Genomic DNA, 24,731 nt, shown 5'->3' with positions numbered 1-24,731 from the left:
AAAGTTAATCCGACTTTCCTTACAACGTAAATATATAAAATTTTACGTTGTTGTTATCGAGAACCCGTTTTCTCAAGCGTAAAAACGGTTCATACGGGATGAAGGGGATACGTTGGGTCATTCCATTGAGAAGCTTCCATATTTTTAAAAGTGATTTAAATATATTATTTTATTTTCTATGTGCAGGTGGAATAAAAATACATTCCCGTGTGTGAAAAAGAACTAGACCCCTGGATGAGTGTTTTTGTCTCCATCGCTGCTACTCTTAGGAAAAAATCCCGAGAAAGAAAATTAGGTATGCTGGACTATTACATAAACTATACTGAACGAAATCGGTCTGAGGTTATTTCAGTAGCGTAAAACCGGGGCATACTAACTTTTTTTTTATTATTCAAGTTATTATGACAGGTTTCGGAATTTTAAGCGAAGAAAAATATGTCAGGTTTTATTTACTATATTTATTTTTTTAAAACAACTTAAAATTGTCAAACAGACATCTTAATTCTAAACGTTATTTTTAAACCGATTCCTTATTGTAATCACATATTTCCAGTACCACTTCATGTATTCAGTGCACTGGACCTATTTTTATAAGATAAGATATAACTCGGATTGCAGGATCCACAAAGTTTGGAATGAGATCTTTTTCTAAGCGTATTTCTCGGTATGTCAAAAGTTGTAGCAGCCGTAAGTAAAGATATTTTATTTATTTCTATTGCTTCTACTGCTGAAATATTCCATATATTTTATCCCAAGAGAAATTTTAAGAAATCCTTGACCACGAAGGTACCATGGCTTTTAGAAAAATATCTTGGTTTCGATTATATTGCACAAATCAAAATAGTGTCCTTTTCTCCTGGAAGGTAATATTTTTTGTTTGTGGTGTGAAACAAATATATTACTAGCTGTATTATTTTATCGCCATACCAAGTCACGCAGACACGCCATCGATCCGATATAACGTAACCTCACTAAATTCAAAACTTTCGTAATACAATATTTTCAATTAAAGTTTTAAAAATATCGCTAAATGTTATAAAGACTCACGCACAAACGCTCGGTTATCTTGAATGATGCCCAAAAAAATATTTAAATACCCGATGCTGCCAATAAAAGGTTTCACAGCACCAGAAAATATATTTTGTATGATTTGACCAGAAAATATATTTTGTATGATTTGACAGAGGAAAATTTCAAAATATCGGCAATATTTAAGAGAGAGGGTCCAAAACCTCAAGCTATGTGACAGTTTGCGTCCCTGTCAGTTTGCCCTAGGTTTACTTTATTTGTATATTATGTGACATTCGTCATTAATTTGTTTAAAACATGACTCTGATATCAATAATGAATAGTTAAATAAACATGTCAACTTAATGAAATTTTATATTTATTTTACTTCTTGTACATAATATATTTAAACATTGAGGGGTTTATTGTCAAATGGCAATTTTTTCCAACCAACCAATTAAATAAAATATATTATTTACATAAGAGCTGAAGAAACAAGGACGAAAAATCTGCGCAGAACATCACAAATGAAATCTTTAAGGTCAATCACAGGGAGAACGTTCAGAGATAAGACAGCCCTGTTGCAGTGAAAATATTGTGCGATGGAGCAGAACAAGGGTAAAATTTTCAAGAGATCATGTCAACAACACGGACAACTCCAGAAACCCTTACGTCTTTGGACGTACGGTGTTGGATTTTGGATATGATAAATAATTTTTTAAAATGCTGATATAGTAAACTTCATTATGATTCATATGATCTTCTCAAAAATAAACCAAATCGGTTTACTTTTGAAGTACAAAAAACGAGTCAACAAAACGTTGGTTTTGTTGATTTTTGCTAGGCATAATAAGTTCGGCGTGCAGTTGTCTTTAGAAACTCCGCATGCATGGGTTTAAAAATTAATACAACAAAAACTCATGTACTGTGTAACACTTCATGCCTTGGTGCTCCCCTGACTCTATAAAACCAAATCATCGAAAGAGTCGAGAGTTTCAAATACCTGGAAGTATAAATATGTTACAGAAAATGGCAGCCTTCAAAAAGAACTGGCAGTGAGGTAAAGAGTAGCAGGCGCCACATTCAAAAGCTATCTGGATATCGGATATTTACTCAGTAAAAATCAAATGCCGCTTGTGATTTGTGGCTGGATTTGAGGATGCGAATTGTGGCCCAAAACAGCAAAATTCAGAGTTTTGAGAATAGGTGTCTCAGAAGAATCTTGGGTGTGCGGTGGCAAACCACCAAAGTCAAAACTTTGTGAGGAATGAAGTAATAAGATAACGGACGCAGCACTCCGGTGACAACTATCATCAAGCGGAGGCGATACTGCGGATGTCTCCTGAGAACCTGAACCACGCTTGCCTACTTTACAAGGCATCGGGTTCTCGATGTCCTGGACGTTCCAGCTGACTGTTTGTTGGCACTTTAAGCCAGAACTTCGGAGCGAGAACCTGACTTGGGAGAACGTTAAGAGTTGGCAGCCGATATAGATGCATGAAGGCTTTTGTGAATACTATATGCTCCAACTAAGAGTGAACATGGAATGATGATGACGATTCAGTTGTCTTTTTTGCATAGAATTGGGGAAGCATCTGCGAGCGTGACATAATAACCATGTTCAGATACTTATTCATCAAACTGGTCTCCCAACGCATACCCTCCCAAGGAAGATATTATGTTGTTGCGAACGTGGAACAGCCCAAAGCGATTCACTACATCCAGTTATTCTATGTGTACCGTGTATCACTTCATATCACAGTGCGCGCATTTCCATTAGATTGATTTCGGATCTCAGTGAGAACTGATGAAGTGACACTTCATCAAATAGGTAGAATGTGAAGCTTAGGAGTATTTACCCAGCGTTACATAATCGGAAGACATTTTGGAATACTAAAAACTTAATAGGATCACGAATATTTAAATTTGTTGCAACAGAGAGGGAAAACATTTTTGAGAAGGGAAAATGGAAGTCTAGGCATATACTATACAGGGCTTATAACCTGTCATTGGCTGGTTAAATTGGCCACTTTACACACTGTAACATTCACCATTCCGCCTATGTTTGAACATCCCGTGTCCTCAACTCTACCATCGGTTGACTTTTCTGGAGTAAAAATAACCGGCCATAAGCCCTGAAAATGCCTAAACTTCCATATTTTCTTCTAAAAATGTTTTTCTTCTCTGTCGCAACATTTTTAAATATAATTAACTCCCTTGGAAGGAAATCTAGCCAGTCTGCAGGCTAATTTGTTTTAAAATAATAAAGAAGAATACATTATTGAAAAATTTGCAAAAGTAACACCAGGACATAGTAGTCAAAAATGCAATAAAAGGAAATCTGTATTTGTCTGAGTCGAGGTTTAGAAGTTTTGGATTCAATTCCCGATATAGTTGACATGAAATACTTATTAAAAATGTGTTTATATACTAGAATTTATATTATTATCTAGAACTAAAATATTTTTCATGACCCTTACGCTCCAAAGCATTTTGCTGAAAATTTTATTTACCTTTCTGATCATGGTCTTTCGCCTCGTTCTTCTCAGGGGAGAACACCTTCCATTCCTCGACATAGCACATTGAAAGCATCCACCACATACCCGAATCCGTTTTAAAGACTAAATGTCTTTCTTCGGATTCACTCATCCAAGCAAGCATTTTAAAAAAAATATTTCATCCTTTACTAACCAAATTCAGTAAGGAAAAGCGCAAACAAATATTTACATTTACAACTTTCAATGTCCCTTTCACTGTCGCTCTAAAACCACCCCTCATCATCTACAACGTTAAAATGAAGTATAAATAAAATAAATAAATAAATCCTTAACCCATTTCAAACCCTTTTATGTCGACAGTGATAGGAAACGTTAGTTACTACTCTCTGGAGCACCAGAATGCCAGTCACCGGCAGCGCACCCAAAAGCAGCAGACTTACCCACAGACTACTGGTTGCAAACCAACTTTTGCCACCACTCATACCTACTCAAACTGTAATTATTGAAGAATTTTACCTCATCAAACGAAAGCAATAAAGGAGACGTATATTCCGTGCTCGACATAGCACATCATTTTTCAGCTATTTCTTTTCCATTCAAGGAGCTAGACTTTGGAATGAGCTACCTGTTCATATAAAAAATGCACCTTCTCTAGCTACCTTCAAGAAACGCCTATAACATTGCTTGATATACTCAGAATCCTGAATTCCCTATATATTAATGTTTTTATACATTTTAATCCCTCTTCTTTCCTTGGTTGTATTTTCTCTCTTTTTCCGTACTCATTATCTGATTCCACATTTCTCATCCTTATATATGTATTTCATAATGTATTTTTAAAACGTCAATTTGTTCAAACCTCTCAATGGAAATGAGCATTTATTTTTCATTGTTAATCAAGAGGGTTTTTTATGTATATTTTTTTGTTTAATAGTACACATTTTTGACCAGTCTGTTTTTTGGTTGGCTAGAAGATACCGATTTATTTATTTATTTGACGGACTTATGCAGTCCATTCTAACGATGGTAAATACAATTTCTTATAAAAGATACAGGCACTAATAAAATAAAATACAACTTAATAAAATTAAAGCTAGGACAAAAAAAATTAAAATTAATACCTCAAGACAAGATCTGGTCTATCTTAGTGAATTTTTAAAACTATAAAGACTTACACCAAAAAAGTCCATATCTTGTCTCGAGTTTACAATACGACACAATCGGGACATTGGTGCATGCAAGCCATAGTTTGTGCTGTGTTGATGGAGGAACAGCAAATTATTATTTGGCAACCGGTGGATTGGAACATTGAATGCCACTTGTTCCAGTAACAATTTTAGCAATGAGTCCGTTAAAGTCCTTTTTTTGTACTGAACTTTTAAGAACAAATGAAAATAAATATTTCATCGTTCCTGGACTGTCACGTGAAGCGCGTGACTGTTCATCTTGCCTTCATGTAACAAAAAAGATCAAAGTACGCTGCGGTTCGAGTATTAATGCAGTACCTTACGAATCATTAGGCTCGGAAAAGGAAAAATGATATATCTAAGATTTTACTTTATTATTTTGCCGTATATTGATTATGATGTATTTGTCATTCCGTTCTGGTTATTTTATTGCAAACTTCAGTGCACACGCACACAATAATTTGCCAATGTAAACATGAGATAAGAAATTATCTAAAATAACATCGTAGTTGGTTAGCTGAAGGTAACCGCAAAATTATATTACAATATCAGAATTTTAATTAACATTGTTATTCTTGTTAAGGCTGTAGTCAGATAAAAAGTTAGGAAATTATACGATTTAGACATTTTAAAACGCAGTTCACAAAATCGCGCAGTCAAAATAATTAATTAAATATGCATAAGATCGGAAAAATATATTTTTTAATGTATTTCTGTTAAAAATATACTAAAAAGGTTTTTATTAAAAAAATATAATTATGACTAATATTTAAAACATTAACTTTGTGGTTAAACATTTTACAAAATGTTACGACTTCAATAAAAATACAGGAAAACAGAGATGAAGAACATTTAAGATAAGGTAATATAAAAGTCTAGGCATCAATGGCTGGTTTAAGTGGCCACTTTACACACTGTGTAACATTCACCATTCTGCCCATATTTGAATATCTATATTCCTTCAATTCTTTCATCTGTTGATGTTTGTGAAGTTAAAGAGCTGAAACCTTTATTTATGGGGATGAGATTCATCAAATTGAATAATTTCACCTACATATTAGGAAACGCCTGAAAATGTTATTTTTTCAATTTCTATACTTCTTCATGGACCAGGTAATTTATCAACAATATTTCGAGTTTGTCCAAATTTTTGTAGACAATGACTGGATTCAACTCCCTGGGGAGCTGTTTATATTAACATATTACTACAGAGATGAAGAACATTTAAGATAAGATAATATAAAGTATTATAATATATATAGGATTTAGTAGTTGGGTGTTTGGTTGGAGTTCCTACCCCAGTTAGAGATTGACAGAGAAGACACGATGTTGATGTTTGAATGTTTATTTATTACATGGCGAATAAATAAACAATTATATCGGACGAGTGTTACGTCGATGATGGGTTGAGTAGTAACTGCACTCGAACTACATGCTGGAACTGTGTGATGTTTTCGAGCTGGTCTGACGTGAACTTAACGGACTGACTGACTGACTGACTTTGTTGGGCAGGCTGAACGAGCTGACTGATGTTAGCTGCGTCCTGTGGTCTCTTTATATACCATATTCCTTTGTAGTTCATTTCTTCATAGTAGGGATGATGTGAATGTACTGCAGGGCAATCCCCTCCGATTTCATGTGAAATACTCAGAGTTGTATTTTACGAATGTATAGGATTCGATTGAAAATGATGACATTGCATCGTCGGTCATTAGTCTACTTCAGGTGAACTAATTTAACACGAGTGTGTCATCGACTATGGACTATGGACCCTACATATATATAATATTATAATATTTATATTATATATTCAGCTCTTCATCCACACGAAAAAGTAATACACTCGTGTGTTCCTGCATTTTAGATATGCCATATTTTGTTCTCGATAACCAGTACGTTGTTAACAAGAAATATTTGGAAAGTTAACATAATATCGACGCTTTACTGCAAATAAGTTCCGAGATAATCGCATTTAAAACTTTTTCATTCTTTCAACGAATTATTTCTGCCACTATTTTCTTAAATATATAAAGACTGTTGACTTAATGCATTCTGTCGGTATAGCCTCAATATGCACTCGTGTACCAAATGGTGGGCATCAAATAATAATTTAACACAGTCATGCAGAAAACAGCCAGCCATAGAAATTGAAAAAATAGCTCTTTTGTGAAAGAACTAATAATTCAATCTACACAACTGTTGAAATGTTTTTAACCTTGAAAAATGATAAATGATTCATGCATTCGATTTTTTTTTAATTCAAGAAATAATTGTTTTATGTATTTACCCGTTTTAATGATTTTTTAAGTCTGGCTGACCACAGAACTTAAGATGTGCATTTTGCAGAAAACAGCCAGCCGATTAAAACTCCGATCTATATTGTGTCATTTTGTATTGAACATTTCATCTTATGTTTTTATATTTGGGTACATAATTGCGAAAAATCACTCAATTTATCCGTTATAATTACTTTAAAAGTAATTCAATCTGTGTTAAAGGAATTGATTTTTTTAAAGTCTGGCATAAACGGTCAAACGGCTAAATCTGATATTGAATGATACCTCATTCAAACCTTAAATGTATGAAGTGACATTCTCTATTAAAACATGTTTATACAACATGTACAATGTACATTTAAATAATTAATTCATGAAATTAAAATGTATTGTATTTATCCACTTTAATTTATTTAAGAGTACGAGATTTCTGAAGGTATTAATCTTCCATTAATTTATTTTTTTTGGCATTTATTTTTCTAGTGCTGTGGGTGTTTTCTGCAAATTAAGAAATGTCATTTTTGTGATCAACACTTTTTTCAGGTGTTTTTTTATTTATTTGTTTTTTTTACAATTCACGTATTACTTTCTTTACCTTAAAGAATTAATTCCGTCACTGGGGTGTTCCGTGCCGAGGGAGACATTTTATTTTTATTGATTTATTTGACGGACTTATGCAGTCCATTCTAACGATGGTAAATACAATTACTTATAATAAATACAGGTACTAATAAAATAAAATACAACTAAATAAAAGTAAAGCTAGAAAAAAAAATACTACCTCAAGACAAAATCCGAAAATCTTAGTGATTTTTTAAATCTATAAAGACTTACAACAAAAAGTCCAGATCCTGTCTCGAGTTTACAATACGTCACAATCGGGACATTGCTGCTGCATGCAAGCCATAGTTTGTGCTGTGTTGATCGAGGAACAGGAACAGCACATTATTATGCGGATTTGAACATTGAATGCCACTTTTTTCAGTAACGATGGTACAACAATTAAACCATTCAGTAAATTAAACATAAACATGGAGTCAACGTTAATTTACCGTTTTTGTAGACTTGAGATTTTTAACATTGACTCCATTTCTCCGTAAGAGTAGTCTCCCAATCATCCATGCTACTTTTCTTAGCAAACGATGCTGCACCGATTCGATATGATGTATCCGGCCTACATAGTAGGGATACCAGATCACGAATGCATATTCTAAAATATAATTTGATTAAATTTTAATTTAATTTAATATTATATAATTTTGAAACATGACTTATTAAACATAATGAACCAAATGATTATTTCAGTTCTTTGTACGCAAGTGGCCTGGTTTTTAGCAGAACTTATTGCTCACCTTTAGCACAAAAATGACTTAAATCAAAAAAGCTTACAATGAATTTAAATCATAAGATGACTTCAATGAACATTATCCATCTTTTTTATTCGGGTGGGAATAGGACAAAACTGTTACATTGGTCTCCATTTTACTAGAATTTAGATTGGTCAGTACGGAAGCGTCCATACGGAAGCGAAGCAATTAGTGTTGTGTTTTTATTGCTGTGTGAAGGACGCAACGCAGACAAACATATGGTGACCGAAAGCCGGTTGAGTCCATTTTATTCCGATACAAATGGCATATTTACTTTATTTTAAAAAATTAGAACTACCAATTTAGCTTTGTGATCGTTTTGTTACGACTAACTGATTATCTTAGTGACTTTTTTAAGATAATTTCATTTTATTATTTAAATTATCGATAATCTTCGTAACTGATTTACGTTTATGTCATTATGTGAATAAATAAATTATGTGTTTGGTGACCTGATCGGACTTATCTTTTTTATCAAAGTGCTTTTGCTTGTTTTTTTTTTCAATTTTATAATGACTTATCAGTAAATGTCTTGTTTAAATTTTTAATAATTTATTTTTTTTACGCTTTTTTACATAGATTTATAGCTGAAAGCCTTTGGTAAAATCTTAAATTCAATATTTGGTGCTCACTTCGAAAAACACGAAACAATTGACGAAAGAATACGAAGGTGTCACAATTCACATTCTTCTTTTGCAATTTCCCAAAAAGTAGATTTTTTTAATTAAGTCGTTTTTTAAAAAAAAAAATATTTGCGTTTTTAAGATATGCCCAAATATTTCATTTCAAACGACTTTTAAATAACTCACTATTAGAAAATGGGAATCAAGTTAGGGTAGAGTGGGATTCGAACCACGGACCTTTGAGCCGTAAGTCTGAGACACTAGCCACGGGACCACGACCCGATTCAAAAACTCTTTGTCCTAAAGGTGGGATATAATTGACTTAACTGCATCCGATAACACCAATATCTAATTTTTCCGAAATTGTGGACTGGGGGCTATCTGCATAACTACGTTCAATTGACGGTAAATTATTTATCAAAAACTCAAGCGATAAGTGCACGAATATAATTTTTAATGTTGTGTAAGTATGCAAATTTCACAAATAAACAACATTTGCAAATATGACGTAACACAATGTGTATAAATCAAATAAACATAATCATTATATTTTGTATCGTGATGACATCAGCTTTAAATACAGATATTATCTTTCTTTATCACGTCCCATGGAACACAGATCACAGAAATGAGAACCATTCATAGGTCTCTGGTCACAAATAGATAGATCAAATAGAAGGAGCAGAAATATAATATTCTTGAGTAACGATTTAAAAGGTGCTATCGGCAAAATATAATCATACGTTCATTAATAAATTTAAAAGGGAATAAAACCTTTCCAGCGTACAATAAAACGAACGTCAGACACCCTAAAATCTCGTCACCAATAGATTTCGGACTGTCGAAAATACTAAAATAATAAGTTTAAGAGGATATCGACAATGAGGAATTCCACTATTACCTTTTTTTTTCTATTAGCGTACTATTTAACTAAGCAAATATATATTGTGCGTTATTTACAAAGATATGATTTTTTAATGTTACATTTATCAAATACCGCGCCAAATGACTGTAATCAGTGTGTCACTTTTGGCGTTCTTACTTTCACTGACCGCGGTAAGTTGTATTTCTCCAGCCAATAACAAAACTGACAAGAATTTATGGAATATTGCTTTGATTACTTCATTTAGTTGATCGTATTTGCTCAATTCTATGTAGATCTACCAAAAAATCGGTAGATCTGGCAACGCTGTTGAAATGGCAAAACTTTTCAATCACAAATTACACTTTTTTTTTCTATGGTCAAAACGTTCCTTACAGGGTGCGGGGGTTTTAAAGCGGAAACCGGAAATACTACACGTAGATATAAGGAGTGACGTCATTATTTACGATTTTAAAATGAATACTTTTTTAACATTTTTTATTTATTTTTGCGTGGGTTTTTGAGATATTTCATCCTACTCCCAAAATTTTAAATTTTTACGTGTACACGAAAAATTTTTTAAAATTTAATTCCGGGTTGGGCTAGAATTCCTCATTGTCATGAACCCCTAATCAAGACGCAGAATCTAATTCTTAAAGTTATGCTTCGGTGTCCTCCGACTTACCCATCTGAACCATTATTTCAATTATTGAAGGTTCTTGATATCCGACAAATTTATATCAAGAAAGTATTGACGAATTTCTGGTCAGGCGACTATGGAAGGAGGTCCCAACAGAATGTCCGCACGAGGTTTTCGCATAACTTAAACTACTTAATACCGAGAACACGTACGATGTTTGCTCGGAGATACTTTTCATATATAGCTCCAAGAGTGTTCAACGTCTTGGATGCACATATTAAGTTCTCCAAAACAACGTCTTTATTTAAGATGAAGATCCATAATTATATCTCAAATATTGTACAGTAAACTTATGTAGGTATGTAAATAAATAAAATAAGTAAATAAATAATTGGATTTTATCGAGGGGTAGAAACCACTGTATAAGATTGCTTCGGGAATAAATATATTATATCGATGCTGTCTTCATTATTTTTCACATTTTACCACGATTGTGGTCCCGTGATAGTATTGAGGTAGTATTGTGGCCAAAGATCCGAGGTTCAAATCCCAATTTACCACAACTCGATTTCCATTTTTCCAGCACAAATTATTTACAGCTTTTAGGAAATGGTCTGAAAATTTAAATATTTGAGTAAATAATAAGAACTCAAGTTTTTTTTAAATAAGAAAAAATAAAAATATGTGTAATATCATCTTTGAATAAACTATTAGTGATTTTATTTTATTTTATTAGGTAATTCAACAAAGATACATACTAGAAAACATACAATTTAAAGCATTCGTCGAAATAATTTAACATGCATATGTATCTTCAATTATAGAATTACACAAAATAGATTTATACGTTAAGTTGTAATACAAATTTTTTAATATTTTTGTTTATACAGGATACAATGCTATAAAAAATAAGTAGTACGTGTGTACTTATTGAATAAGATTTATTCCTAAGAGATTATTCGCAAAAGCTGAGAGAGTATCATGAAAAATGTCAATTTTATTGTTTCGGCAGTATATATTATATTCCCGACACATGCGGGCCATAGGTGTGTGGTATGTAGCATTATTTGAAAACAAAGACAGTTTAAATATTTCCCGATGTCTGAGTGTTCTCAATCCCGCATTTATTTGTATTTTATTTAGAAGGTTAGTATCTACTTTGTAGTTTAAGATTTTATACAGAAATTTTATATCGAAAACAACGCGGCGTTTTATCAGAGAATTAAAATGAAAAAGAGTTAGAAGTTGCTCGTAATTTGAATTTGAACGTGGGTTAGAAATTTGGAACTTATATGCTTAATAATTTGTGAACATTTATTTTAACTATTTCTAATCGAAGCATAAAACTATTTATTATTATGATTATTCAATTACATATTATACTATGTAGACGTGTTACTATTATTACTTTATTGTATTATTTTGTATTTATTTTTACTATCAATTAATAACCGAATTAAATTATAAAATTACTATCAAATATTGATTACATATTGCCATGTATTATTAAATAACTTTTCCACATTCCATTTCTTGACATGTATAAATTTTTGTTATGTTTATTTTTTAGAATTATTATTTTGTAAATCATTTTGAATGTTGTTGAATATGTTTATAAATGTTTTGATTTATATTAAAAAGAGTCCCGACTTTGTTAAGTCTATTTTTATTAGTCTTAAGGAATATTCTAACAAGTAAAAAAATATAATTGTACAATGACAAAATTGTGTATTGTGAGCATTAAATTAAATAAACAAATAAATAAGATATGCAGTGCTTGACAATTTCTACGAATTAGAGTTTAAACATGGTTTTTCTGTCACTCTCTGGCAGATACCCCCCCGATACTGTGCGAAAAATACAACTGTACGTTCCGACAATGATTATGCTTGACTAAAATTGACAAAACCGACGTTTCGTTGACCCGTTTTTCGCACCTTAAAAATGAACAGAGTTGTTTTTTTTTTGAGAAAGAGTATCGGAATAAAGTTTTTAGCATCGGCAACTTTTTTCAATACTTTTTATAATCTTTAAATACGGAAAAGACAAAAATCATCAGATTTTTTATTACAAAACAAATGAATATTTAGTAATAAAAAGAATTACTCACCAAAGCGATTGCAACAAAACTAACTGTAATCTAAAATATTCAGTAATAGATACAATAAAATAAAAAAGATAAAATTAAATATGTTGGTGTATACAAAGACCAAAACTTAAAATGGAATGACCATGTAAGGGAATTAGTTAAACTCATTAGAAAATGTATAAACATATTTATTAGATCATAGAATATTTTTAAAATCAATAATTTAAAAACAGCCTATTACACAATTGGATAATCTATGTTACAATCTGGTATTGTTGGATGGGGTGGAGCATATGCCAATATCTTAAACCCTCTTAAAATAGTACAAATATTAATCATTATAGTAGTTTTAATAAAAACCTTCAATATTCAATACGAAAATTCTAGATAAATTATTTAAAGTTCATACAGTAGACACGATTTATAAAATAAATTCTATTATTTTAATTTATTAAGAAGAAAAAATAGAAGAATTTGAGATGAATAAGTCACTCCGATACCAAAATAGTATGTAAATCCCTACCATTCCTCACAAGTCATAGTCAAAATGGCTTTGTCTTCAAAGGTGTCAAAAATTACAATGATTTTATAATTATAATACTTATTCGTAAACGTAAACGTTTGTATTAATAAAAGTCAGACCGCGTTTCCTCTTGAAGTTCAATATTTTTCAGTATATTAAACTCAAAATATTGTCGGAATAATGACGGAAATATTTATGATTTATTCTCAAAATTAAGGTGAAGCGTGCAAGCCTCTAATGATCATACCAAATAAAAAATTCTAAATTATACAAAAAAAACTGTGACTATTATTCTAAAGAACAAAATAAAAACAAAATTCCCACACAAATAATAAGAAAACCGATGTGTATTTTGAATAATTGGTATTTTTTTTTGTTTATTTTTATCGATAAATTCAAAAATAAATTTGACCAGCAAACAACTGTTTCTATGCATATTTTTAATGGGATTCCTGTCTTGTGGTCACGCTTGATGTGCAGAATGAGAAAGATGTCACTAAATTCGGGACTCTTGACTCGAAGCCGTCGGGGCGTGTAACAATCAACATCCTCAGTACTCGCGACGACATGACGACAAGACGACAAGATCTGGCAAGGAAATAATCGCAGACGGCGGTAATGACTGTTAACTTACCGAAGCATGTCTTAATACCATTGTTTTAGGTCAACAAACACTCACATTACACATTATTTATTTATTGAATGATTATCAAGCAGGAAGATAATATGCAATATAAAAAATATATTTATCCTTTCATAATGGATAAATATACTACAACTGTCACCAAAATTCTCTTGAAAGAGTTCAAAAGAATTCTTACCATATATAAATTTCAAACTCAGAATCAGTCATGAATTTTTAAATTACGATTTTTTGCTAAAAACATTAAATGTGTTAAAACTTAACGATAGAAGAAAAATTATAACTTTTAAAATGTATTCAAAATTGTAAATTCAATTCAATTCAATTCAATTCAATTTATTTATTTTAAATATAATATTCAATACGTACATATTACAAAAAGAAAAAAAAATACACGAAAGAGACTTATGTCAAAGTAGCCGAAGAATCCTGCTCCGGAAAACCCCTTCGGATACATGGAACAGATCAATATCCAGAGCGATGTAGCGGTAGCCCTTCTAACAGGCATAACCATAGGCAGGTTGGTCCTGAATATCGGAATATGAAACAATCTATGCTGACGCTGTCTTAGGTAATTATCAGGAACATACAAACCAATGCTCATCATAATTTCAGAATTATCGATCATACCGCGCAACAATCGATAAAAATGTGTGGTCAAATACACATTCCTTCTAGTCTCTAAACTGTTGTAGCCAAGCATACCCTGGAGAAACTCGGTCGGGTAGAGCCAAGGATAATACCCGCACTCTCTCATGTAGAGATATCTCAGAAACTTCTTTTGGATTTTCTCTATCATAAGAGAGTACTTCAGTTCATGTGGCCCCCATATAATATGGGATTGCCCTGAACTATTATCTCTCATCAACTTCAGGGTGCCTGGAAGAATGACTAGACCGGTGCCACCGTTTTGTAGCAACAATTCACGGACAGTGTATACTTGTAATGCCGTATTAAATAGACTTCATGAACTCGGCAATAGTTATTCCCACGTATCTAATGTATTAAGTAAAGGGTATTATTCCTATAGACTAAACTTTTTGAACTTTTTCAAAGATGGTGAATGGTAATTATATTTATTTATTCATGCATTTCATAATGTGTACAGTTTTTTGTATACTTTGCCCAGCTGTATGAAACAGTACTCATGATTTTCTTGTTGTATTACTGTAGAATGTTTTATTATTTAAACTTTCTACTGAATATGCTGTATAATTTTTAGGTTATTTTTTTAAATATAACTCTTCTATAACTTTTAGGTTTAATTTTTTTAAATAAATCTTGGGTATAAGGAAATTTGTTTTTTTAAAAAAATATATATATATATTAAGCCAAATATGTTAGTTTTATAAATGTTTGTAAAAGGCAGATTTGCCGTTTATATCAATAAAATAAAAATAAAAATAAAATAAAATAATAAAGACAGTTGTTTTACATAACTTAAAGGTAACACAATGACATCGTACAAATGAAAAGCGATAAATGATGAAATTGGCAGCTTTCAAATTGACTTGAAAAATGATTTTTTTACACACCATAGATATAGACCATTAGCGTGCCTTTATCGCTTTGTTTTTTTATGAAAATTTGTTTATTATAGGAACTAGAACCATGAAAAAAACCTTAAAAGCGCCCAGTTTTATCTGCTGTCTTCGGATGTACGGTAAACAAATACAATAACAATTTTTGAGAAACGCAAAGGATATTTAACACGCCCCTTAATTTGTTAAAAAAGATTAAGACTGCGATTTGGCTGCGATACGATCCCACTTGCTATTTGATGATGCTCACACTTACACACACCTGAACACTTAATCCCACACAAATACACTTCTCTACTTACTCTCATACAAATACACATAAACACACTCTTTTGCTGTACCACAATTTAATATGTATGATTTTTATTTAGAAATTTTGCTGGTCTGTCTTTAAACCGTATCTTTTTAATGTTATTATCTGTTTGTTTCTGTAAAATAAATAAATATTAAGTAAATAAATACTGAATCAGACAATTTTATTCTGAAACATTTTCTAAAAAAATCAAAAAAATCTGTTTTTTATTTTCTCTATTAGTCCTAGGTGCGGTTGTCTTTTTCACACAGTATTGGAGATGCACCCGCGAGAGAGTGACAGAAAAACAATGTTCAATTAAAAATATTCATTAAAATTCCCTGTCACCACATATCCTCTTTAGCATATATGATGCCAAGGCTACTAGATTACAGAGAGCTGCTTCAGGCAGCTTTTCTCGTTCGGCAACGAGCAATTTTTCCTTGTATTTGGCATCGCAAAGAGGCTTCAGTTCTCAGATGCGGTTTGCGGTGGGCAAGCTACTAAACGAAAGATACTTGTAGATTGACGGCTTTACATAAACCTGGTTTAAAGTTACGCCTAGGCAAAGTTGTAAAATACGTATGGAAATACCATTCTTATTCCACCACTATAAGTAATTGTATTTGGTTTCCGGTTACAATGGAATGTTGACCTTTATTTTTAATTTAATCAACAAAGTAAAATTAAGTTTTCTGTATGAAAAGCAGGCACGCCAATGGCCAAAATCGGGTTGTGGTCCTGTGGCTAGTATCTCGGACTTACGGACCAATGATCCGTGGTTCGAATCCCACTCTACTCCAACTTTATTTCCATTTTCTAATAGTGAGTTATTTACAACTCTTTGAATATGGCCCTAAAAACGAAATATTTCGGTAAATCATAAGAACGCAAATATTTCTTTTTCTATAAAAACAATTATGTAAGGCCCTGAATGGCCCAGCTCATTGGAAACCAAATCCCGTCTACATAACGCTTACAAAACAGCTTGTCGGGATCGTAGAACAACGACAGATATGTGAAAAATGGTACATTGACTTTCTTTTGTATTTGATCTATTAAAAGTTATACACGTATAAAAGATTTTATTTCCAGGTTTAAAACAATAAAATATACACATAACTAGCCCAAGTATCAAATTATATGCTTTTGTAATGCAACCAAAAAAATGACCATTAATTAGGATAATTAGAATTTAACTAAGTATTATCAATTGAGTCCATGTGCTTGATAGTGAATTATCTAAGGACTAAAATCGCTCGGCAATTCATGCACACGCAATGTCGATAATCCATAATGTGTACATTATATTTGCTCCAGTTTTATACCACGAATGCAGCATTTAAAAATGCCGATAGTTATGGGATTATTGACCTTATCGATTTATTTTCAGAAAAAATATTTTTCGCATATTCGGCATTATCTTTCTATGTCAAGAAATAAAGAACAGATAAGTTATTTAAAAATACATTTTGTGTCAAAATTAAGATCATGTATCTAAAATTTTGATTTATTTCTTTAATTCAATGTTTTTAAATCTCCGTCAAGCAAATTATGTTTATAATTGTCTTACTCATCTCTTGGATCTTGTTTTTTCTAATTCAGATAACATTTCAGTGCAACTTGCAAATGAAAATATTTTACCAATTGATAGATACCATCCGCCTTTATGCATTAATTTTGGAACCCTTATTTCAGCAAAGTACAAAACCTCTGATGTTAGATTAAATTTTTTTAAAGCAGATTTTCCTGCCATTAACTCATTTATCCTTAGCAGTGATTGGAACTTTTTAAATCAAAAATTTAAAAGTAGACGATATAATTGCACAATTTTTGCTTAGAGAAATTTATCTTCTGTGGCACCAAGAGTATTCAATGTCCGAAAAAAATTTTGAGGAGAAATGTATAAGTTTGGATTGTAGGAGACTGCTGCAAGACATTACATCAGTGTTTCCCAGCCTTCTTTATGCCATGCCCCACCGTAGTCTTTTCAAAAGTCAGATGCCCCACCGGCATCTTTTTAAAGTAAACAGCAGGTAAATTTTCAAATCATATTGAAATATGTTTATAAACATATAAACCCCTAATGAAATTAAATCAAACCTATTCTAATACATATATTATAACTAAAACAATTACAAAACACAAATTGCGAATGTAATTAAGTAGAATAAAATAAAAAAAGACGAGTGACAGTTGAAATTGAGCCCAAATACACACATATCTTGACGCCTAATTCATAATTAAATTAATTTACGTTTGCTACAAATAAATTTGATGTACGGATCCAACTTAGTTAATTTCAGTCTTAGGTCCCCTCTATACCTCTTTTAGTTATATCCAATCGATTTAGTTTTTTAATGAGTAAATCGCTTATGGCACTAAAACCACATTCCACCAAATAAGATGAGGGAAAGGTCAATAATAATTTCCTGGCATGAAAAGTAATATTATGATATTTTGTGTTAGTTTCTTCGCAAATCCATGCCAATATTCCTACATCCTGCACAGTTTGTATGTTTTTAGATAATCATTGATATTGTTAGGGTTTTCATTTTATTTTAAGTACAATTTGGCGTATATTTCAATTTTGTACATCTCAGGAATGAATAACATGTAGTAATTTTTATTTTTAGTATTCTATAATAATAAACATGTTTCTATTTTCTACTATGCTGTATCCCAACTCAACACAGGGCTATTGGTTTCATATTATTAGTTATAATTTTTTTGTAATATGCATATATAAATGAAAAAGGATTTATGGATACAAATATTAATATTTTTTGTACAAAACATGACAAAGAAAAATCTTGCTGAAAACCAAATATTTTTCTGCGCATTTGTCGATCTGCAAAACGCGTTTGATAGAGTTGACAGATAAAAAATATGGAAGGTTTTATCGGAGTATGGAGTCAGCGGAAACCTGACACGGACTATTGCTTCTCTGTATAAAGACAGCACAGCATGTGTTAAGGTAAATGGATCATACACATCGTGGTTTGACATTCATAAAGGAGTCAAACGGAGTTGTGTGATGTCACCATGGCTGTTTAACGTGTATATCGATAACTGCATGAAAGAACTGAAAGGCTTAAGAATGGGATCAAAAATGGGTGATTTAACTGTCAATTATCTTTTGTATCCTGATGATGCCGCGCTTCTTGATAACAATAAAGAGGAACTGCAATTCTTGGGAACAAAGGTCTACGATGTATGCAAAAGAAGCGATTTGCTGATGAATGTCGATAAATCGAATGTGATGGTTTTTGAAAGAAATGAAAGTATAACTAAATGTGAAATCACTGTGAATGGAGTTATACTAAAAACAAGTAGAGGGTTTGTGTATTTGGGAAGTGTGTTTACTAGGGATGGAATGACTGAGAAAGGAGGGTGAGTGCTGGGAACAGGGTGAACGGTGCATTTAAATCAACCTAAAGCAAATAAATTTTTGTCGCAAGAGGCAAAATTATCAGTTCACAATGGAGTCCTGGTCCCAACCCTGATGTATAGGAGCGAAGTATGGACTTAGAAAAGGGATGAAAGTAGGCTGAATGCTGTCAAAAAGCGATTTCTCAGGCAAACGTGTGGTAAAATAATGTACGATAGATGCACAAATGTTGAGATCCGCACATTATGCAAGGCTGAGATAAGCATCATCGACAAAATCAAGAAAGGTGGTCTGCGTTGGTTTGGACATGTAGAGCAAATGGAAAGCGAAAGAACGGCTAAAAATATTTACGATTGCAAATGTTGATGGATGCAGAAATAGACGAAGACCCAGAAAGACATGGCATGACCAAATCCAACAAATACTTGAAGATGAACATGTTAAAAATTGGAATAATTGGCGCGCGTGCATGAGAAGATGTATGAATGTAGAGGAAGCGAGATCTGTATGCAAAGATAAAGTGATGTGGCGGTCTATCCTCTCTGCCTACCCGTACGGGGAAACGGCATGATGGTTTGTTTGTTTGTAATATGTATATTTGTGAAAATAAATGCATGCAATAAAATAAATGAAATTTAATATGCATAAAAACCATTTAAGATGATACAAAACAGTGATAGCTATTTATACAAGGCAGATCCTTTTTATATTAGTTTTTTTTTTTTTAAATAAGAGGTTTAAAAACTTAAAAATTGTTATATTTTCAGTGATATTGCAATATCGCAGAACTATTAATACATTTTTTGGCAGGGGGTCGGAAAAAGCGTTATGTTAATATATTATTAATTACGATTTTAATCAATCAAAAATACCCTAACAACAACAATAACAACAACAACAACAACAACAACAAACCATCACATCGTTTCCCCGTAGGGGTAGGCAGAGAGGATAGAACGCCATAACACTCTATCTTGGCATACAGACCTCGCTTCCTCTACATTCATACATCTTCTCATGCACGCACGCCGATTATTCCTACTTTTGACATGTCCATCTTCAAGTATTTGATGGACTTGATCGTGCCATGTCTTTCTCGATCTTCCTCGTTTTCTGCATTCATCAACATTTGCATCATACCGGTGTAATAAATAAGCTATCACTATTTGGAGTAAAAATAACAATATTTTAAAACTTACTAAATAACGAATTTTCTTTAAAAAAAACTGGTTACGCGGTATTCCAGTATCTCCGACGATATCTCAAAACTTTTTTTTTTGTTATTATTTTATTTGACAATTTATTTATGAACCCTTACGGATTATTACATTAATTTTACAAAAATAATATAAACATTTTTTATTCATACTATTTTCAAAATAATATTTTTTACATATTTTGAAAAGTTTGTCTGAGTCTTTTGTTTAGCGTTGTCTGGTAGTTTATTTTATAATTTCAGTCCCTGGTTTATTAGTCTCGATTGTCCTTGTCTTATTTTAGAAAGTTGTATTTGATATTTTTCTGATATTCTCGTATTATGTCCATGTTGACTACAATTTTTTACAAGTTTTAGTTCTTCGTCTACAATTAAATTAGTGGCAAGTTTGTGGATAAATTTTAATGATTCTAGTTGAAAGAGTTCAGTTATATTTAATTGCTTAGTTTGTTTAAAAAGTTCTCTAGTTGCAGTTAGATAAAGAAGGTCACATACTAACTTTAATATTTTATTTTGTTGTCTTTGTAGTCTGTTTATGTCATTTTGATATCCTGCTCCCCATAGTAGTTGCGTATAACATATTTTAGTTTTTGATTTAAAAAAAAGACATTTTTGGCCTTCAACCTTATATCCTGTACCCTTCAAATGTAAATAATTTCTAATGGCATTTATAAATAAACGATCAAAAATTAAGTCTGCTACTGAGTTTTTTATAACATATTTTTTGCAAACAAAAAAAATATTACAAAAAGATTAAAACATTAAATAAAATAAAAAATCAACTTACCTGCATTTGGTTCAATCTGCTCATTATAACGAGGTGACAACACAATTTAAAACAAACAAAATCACCACACAACAATAACAAACACGAATAAAAAATAAATACAATTATATCACTGATTTTTAAAAGAAATTCAACATTTTATCATACTGTATCTGTCTGTCTTTATTAATTTTGAGGTTATTTATGGTATTTCAAATATCACAAACTATCCAACTGCTCTGTTAAAAATATTGCTAACGTCAGTTTGGTCGAATTTGAATTTTCACTTACGTATCTGTTAAAATAGGCACCGGTTGAAATACGAATGTTTTACGAACACAATATTATAAGGCTGTTCACTTTCGAAAAATTAAAAAATACAACAAAAGTATTTAATTCCACAATAAAATGTTAAATGAACTGTACGCAACCATCTGATCGGCGACTTAAACTGACTCATTGCTTTTCGTTTGCCGCGCTGTGAGCAATCTTCACCCAACAAATACGACAGCTAAAATACAACAACTTTGTACAAAAGTCGTATACTCGTCCTGGTTTTATTTTAATTTGTTAAGCTTGCCTTGGTTTTTTCTACGCGTGTAGATTGCAGTAATCGGTAAAATGTGTCATGCTTTTGAATGTTGTTCCATACCGATCAAACATGATGCTGATTCGCTGAAATCGGTGCGTGGGAGTGAGACAAGGCTCTACGCTGAAGTGTGACAGGTATATAAGATAGAGCGGACACCGATGCATACACAATACGCACACACATATTATAATGTTATTATTTTTGTTGCCGGCATTCGCGATAGTTTTGAGGTTATGTCGCCACACGGAAAACCTGAAATATAGAATTAAGTCGATTGTCTTGTTATGTGGGCGTATCATTATCGGAATTAGCATATAATTCACGTCTTATACAAATTATAAGCGAATGTTTCAATAATGATTTAAGCGTTTGATGTTAAATGCTGTATTTAAAATTAATGTTTTGTTTTATTTATTTATTAATTTACACGGCACGCAGTGCCTTTAAACTACAAATATACGTATTAAAAATAATATAAACACTTCAATATAATGTGAAAAACATCAAAATCAAATTAAAAAGTATTATGTTACATAAATGACACAAAAATTTCGCATAAAGAACATATTTAGATGTAAAAAAATTAAGCAATGTGTGCGGATAAAATTTTAAAAGGGAAATATTTTATACTTCTTTCTTCAAGAGGTAAAAAATATGAATACATTAAATACAATAAAATTCTTTTGTCTCAAAAAAATAAAATAGTATTGATAATAACAATTAAAGTAATTAAAAAATAAGTATACACGTAAATACAACAGTACCCTTACAAAAGTAAACACATAAAACACTATAATAAAAAAAATGTAAATTGTCGTTCACTATCTTTGAAATGATTAAATAGAGTTGATTTATATAAACTATACTTAATGTTAAAAAAATCCGCAATGTCGGAATAGTTATTGCCAAGAACATGCAAGGAGGTGTTATAAATTTTTGATAATTTGCAATGTTTTTAAAAAAATATTTTTTATATGCCTCCACTCGTTTGCATTAACATAATAGTACTAAAGTCATTAATATATTAAAACATAGACGCGCCCTGTATTTATTATTTTTTGATTTATGTAACTTTTTGTACATAATGTTAATTGTTAATAAGCGGGCTTATCACCAAATGGCAATTTTTTCCAACCAACCAATAAAATAAAAAAAAACATTTTTTTTAATTCAAGTGACAAACACATTCAACGGAAAATAATTAAAAAGCTTGAAATATATAAAAATATAAATAACTGTTTTTCCATATAAATTACCTTAAATCAATAATCGATAGCCCAGAAGTTGGTAGAAGCATTTCGTATTGCGTCCTTGTCAGTAAAACTCGTCATTCTATACTTTTCGGCATTTATTTATTTATTTGACACTTTATATACATATACAATAAATATACATATAAGGGCGGGCATATTGCCTTAAGGCAATTTCTTCCTACCTACCCAAACCGTTCAGTTTGAGAAAATTATAAATACATGGACATATTGAATCTTACAATTTTATACAAAAATTAAAAGCAAAGATTAACAAAAATAAATATAAATTAAAAAAAATAACACTACACTATGAAGAGAGGAGAGGGGATGGGAAGGAAAGAAGAAGGATAAAGGAACAATTTAAATATTTAGATTGTGACATTTCAATCTTGACTTAAATGTAAATAAAGAAGGGGCGTCTCTTACATTAGTGGGTAGATTATTCCACAATCGAGCGGCTACTACTGTGAAAGAGGAGGTAAAAAAATTAGAGCGATGACAGGGTATTAAAAGGGTTCTCTCGTTACTAGAACGAAGAGATAGACCGTGTTGTGAAAGAGGTTGGATGAGTTCTCTCAGATAAACAGGCGAAGTGGGATTATTTAAAATATTGTGAAGAAGTGATAGAATGTGAATGTTTCTTCTATGCCTGATACTGAGCCAGTGTAGTTGCGTGCGATTCTCGGTTATGTGGTCAAATTTGCGAAGATTAAAGATATAACGAATACAAATATTCTGCAATTGCAATTCCGAGCTCACAGACTAATTATACGAAGAATAGCACTCTTTGAAGAATACAGACTGCCTTTAATGACAGTTTTAGTGACATCGACATATTACACTGTAAATACTTTAGTTTTATCAGATCTGTTAGAGACATTTTAAATTTATCTCCTGCTTAACTATTAACTTTTATATTTTACCTTTACATTTATCTACTACCTGTATCTAATGAAATCTGTGATTGGTCTTATTTTCATAAATTGTTTTCTTGTCCCTTGATTTTGTTAAAAATACTGTATGATTTCCATAGTAAATAAATAAATAAAACAATACCATTACCACATTACAATGGAAAAATGAGGAAAGAGGAAAGGAGGAGAGATTAAGGCAGGGAAATGAAATGTTTCTTCTTTAAAAATAAACTGTGGTAACATCTTTGATGGTGGATGGGAGATGATTCCACAGTCGAGCCACATGCTTGAGCCCATATAGTGTAAAATAGTAACAAGAAAGCGTACTCATAGCTCATAGTTACTATGAATGTTTTTTTATACCAGAGCTGCATTCAAAAATCATGCAAATGCTACCAAAAATTGGAGAATACTTGTTTTTGGGATTTAAAACAGTTTGTATTTTACAATCTTCAATCGTTTTTGGTAGATCTCAATCAGATTACTTCTTAAAATTCCTTATAACTTCGATTCATTAATTTGTTTTCACTGAATTTCGAGGAACGCAAAAGCAATATTAATTCGCATTTATTACCTTTTAAAAACGTATTCCTATCTTCGAAGAAGAGCTTTGCAATTGCGCCGCTGAGCGTTGTTTAAAGCTTACAAAAAATGATACTTATCCATGAATTATTTTCAGCTCTGTTAATCACTCATTAATAAATATTTACCAATGAAAAGTTCCACAATCCTTTTTACCATGTTTATCCGAAAGGTTTTTACACGCTTGCATGACAAAAGTAGGCATTTTGTTTCAATACTAAATGTCTCGCCTGGCTGGTAGTCAAAGAACGACTCAATATGCGTCGGGCATGACTGAACGTTTGAGCATGAGTTAAGTGTCATAATTTTTAAGGGGTCAGTGACCATAGTAACATAAGTTGTGTCTGTTTTTTTGTTTCAAATTTAATAACGATTATCAAAAATTAAACAAAATAGTAAGAAAATTTTATTTTGTCTGCTTGACATTCCATTTTGAAGGCTTGTTATCAAATAAAATAATTTCTGTAA

General features: G+C 31.6%; 1 protein-coding gene across 2 annotated transcripts in view; it reads right to left on the bottom strand.

The window, feature by feature from the left end:
• The window catches only part of LOC148282571 (uncharacterized), a 270,146-nt gene extending 248,766 nt beyond the window's left edge, over nucleotides 1–21,380 (bottom strand). The window contains exon 1 of one of the 2 annotated variants that reach the window (XM_088224873.1): nucleotides 20,944–21,380. In XM_088224873.1, coding sequence (XP_088080999.1) covers nucleotides 20,944–20,967 — 24 coding nt within the window. In that variant the 5' untranslated portion in view covers nucleotides 20,968–21,380. The remainder of the gene's footprint in view (nucleotides 1–20,943) is intronic. The other variant, XM_088224875.1, reaches the window with a different exon arrangement.
• Nucleotides 21,381–24,731: the final 3,351 nt, after the last annotated feature.

Source organism: Micrasema longulum, unplaced genomic scaffold (assembly GCF_059751315.1).
Source record: "Micrasema longulum isolate JH-2025_06_02 unplaced genomic scaffold, ASM5975131v1 h1tg000313l, whole genome shotgun sequence".
Taxonomy (NCBI): Eukaryota; Metazoa; Arthropoda; class Insecta; order Trichoptera; family Brachycentridae; genus Micrasema; species Micrasema longulum.
This window is presented reverse-complemented; position numbering and strand designations above follow the sequence as displayed.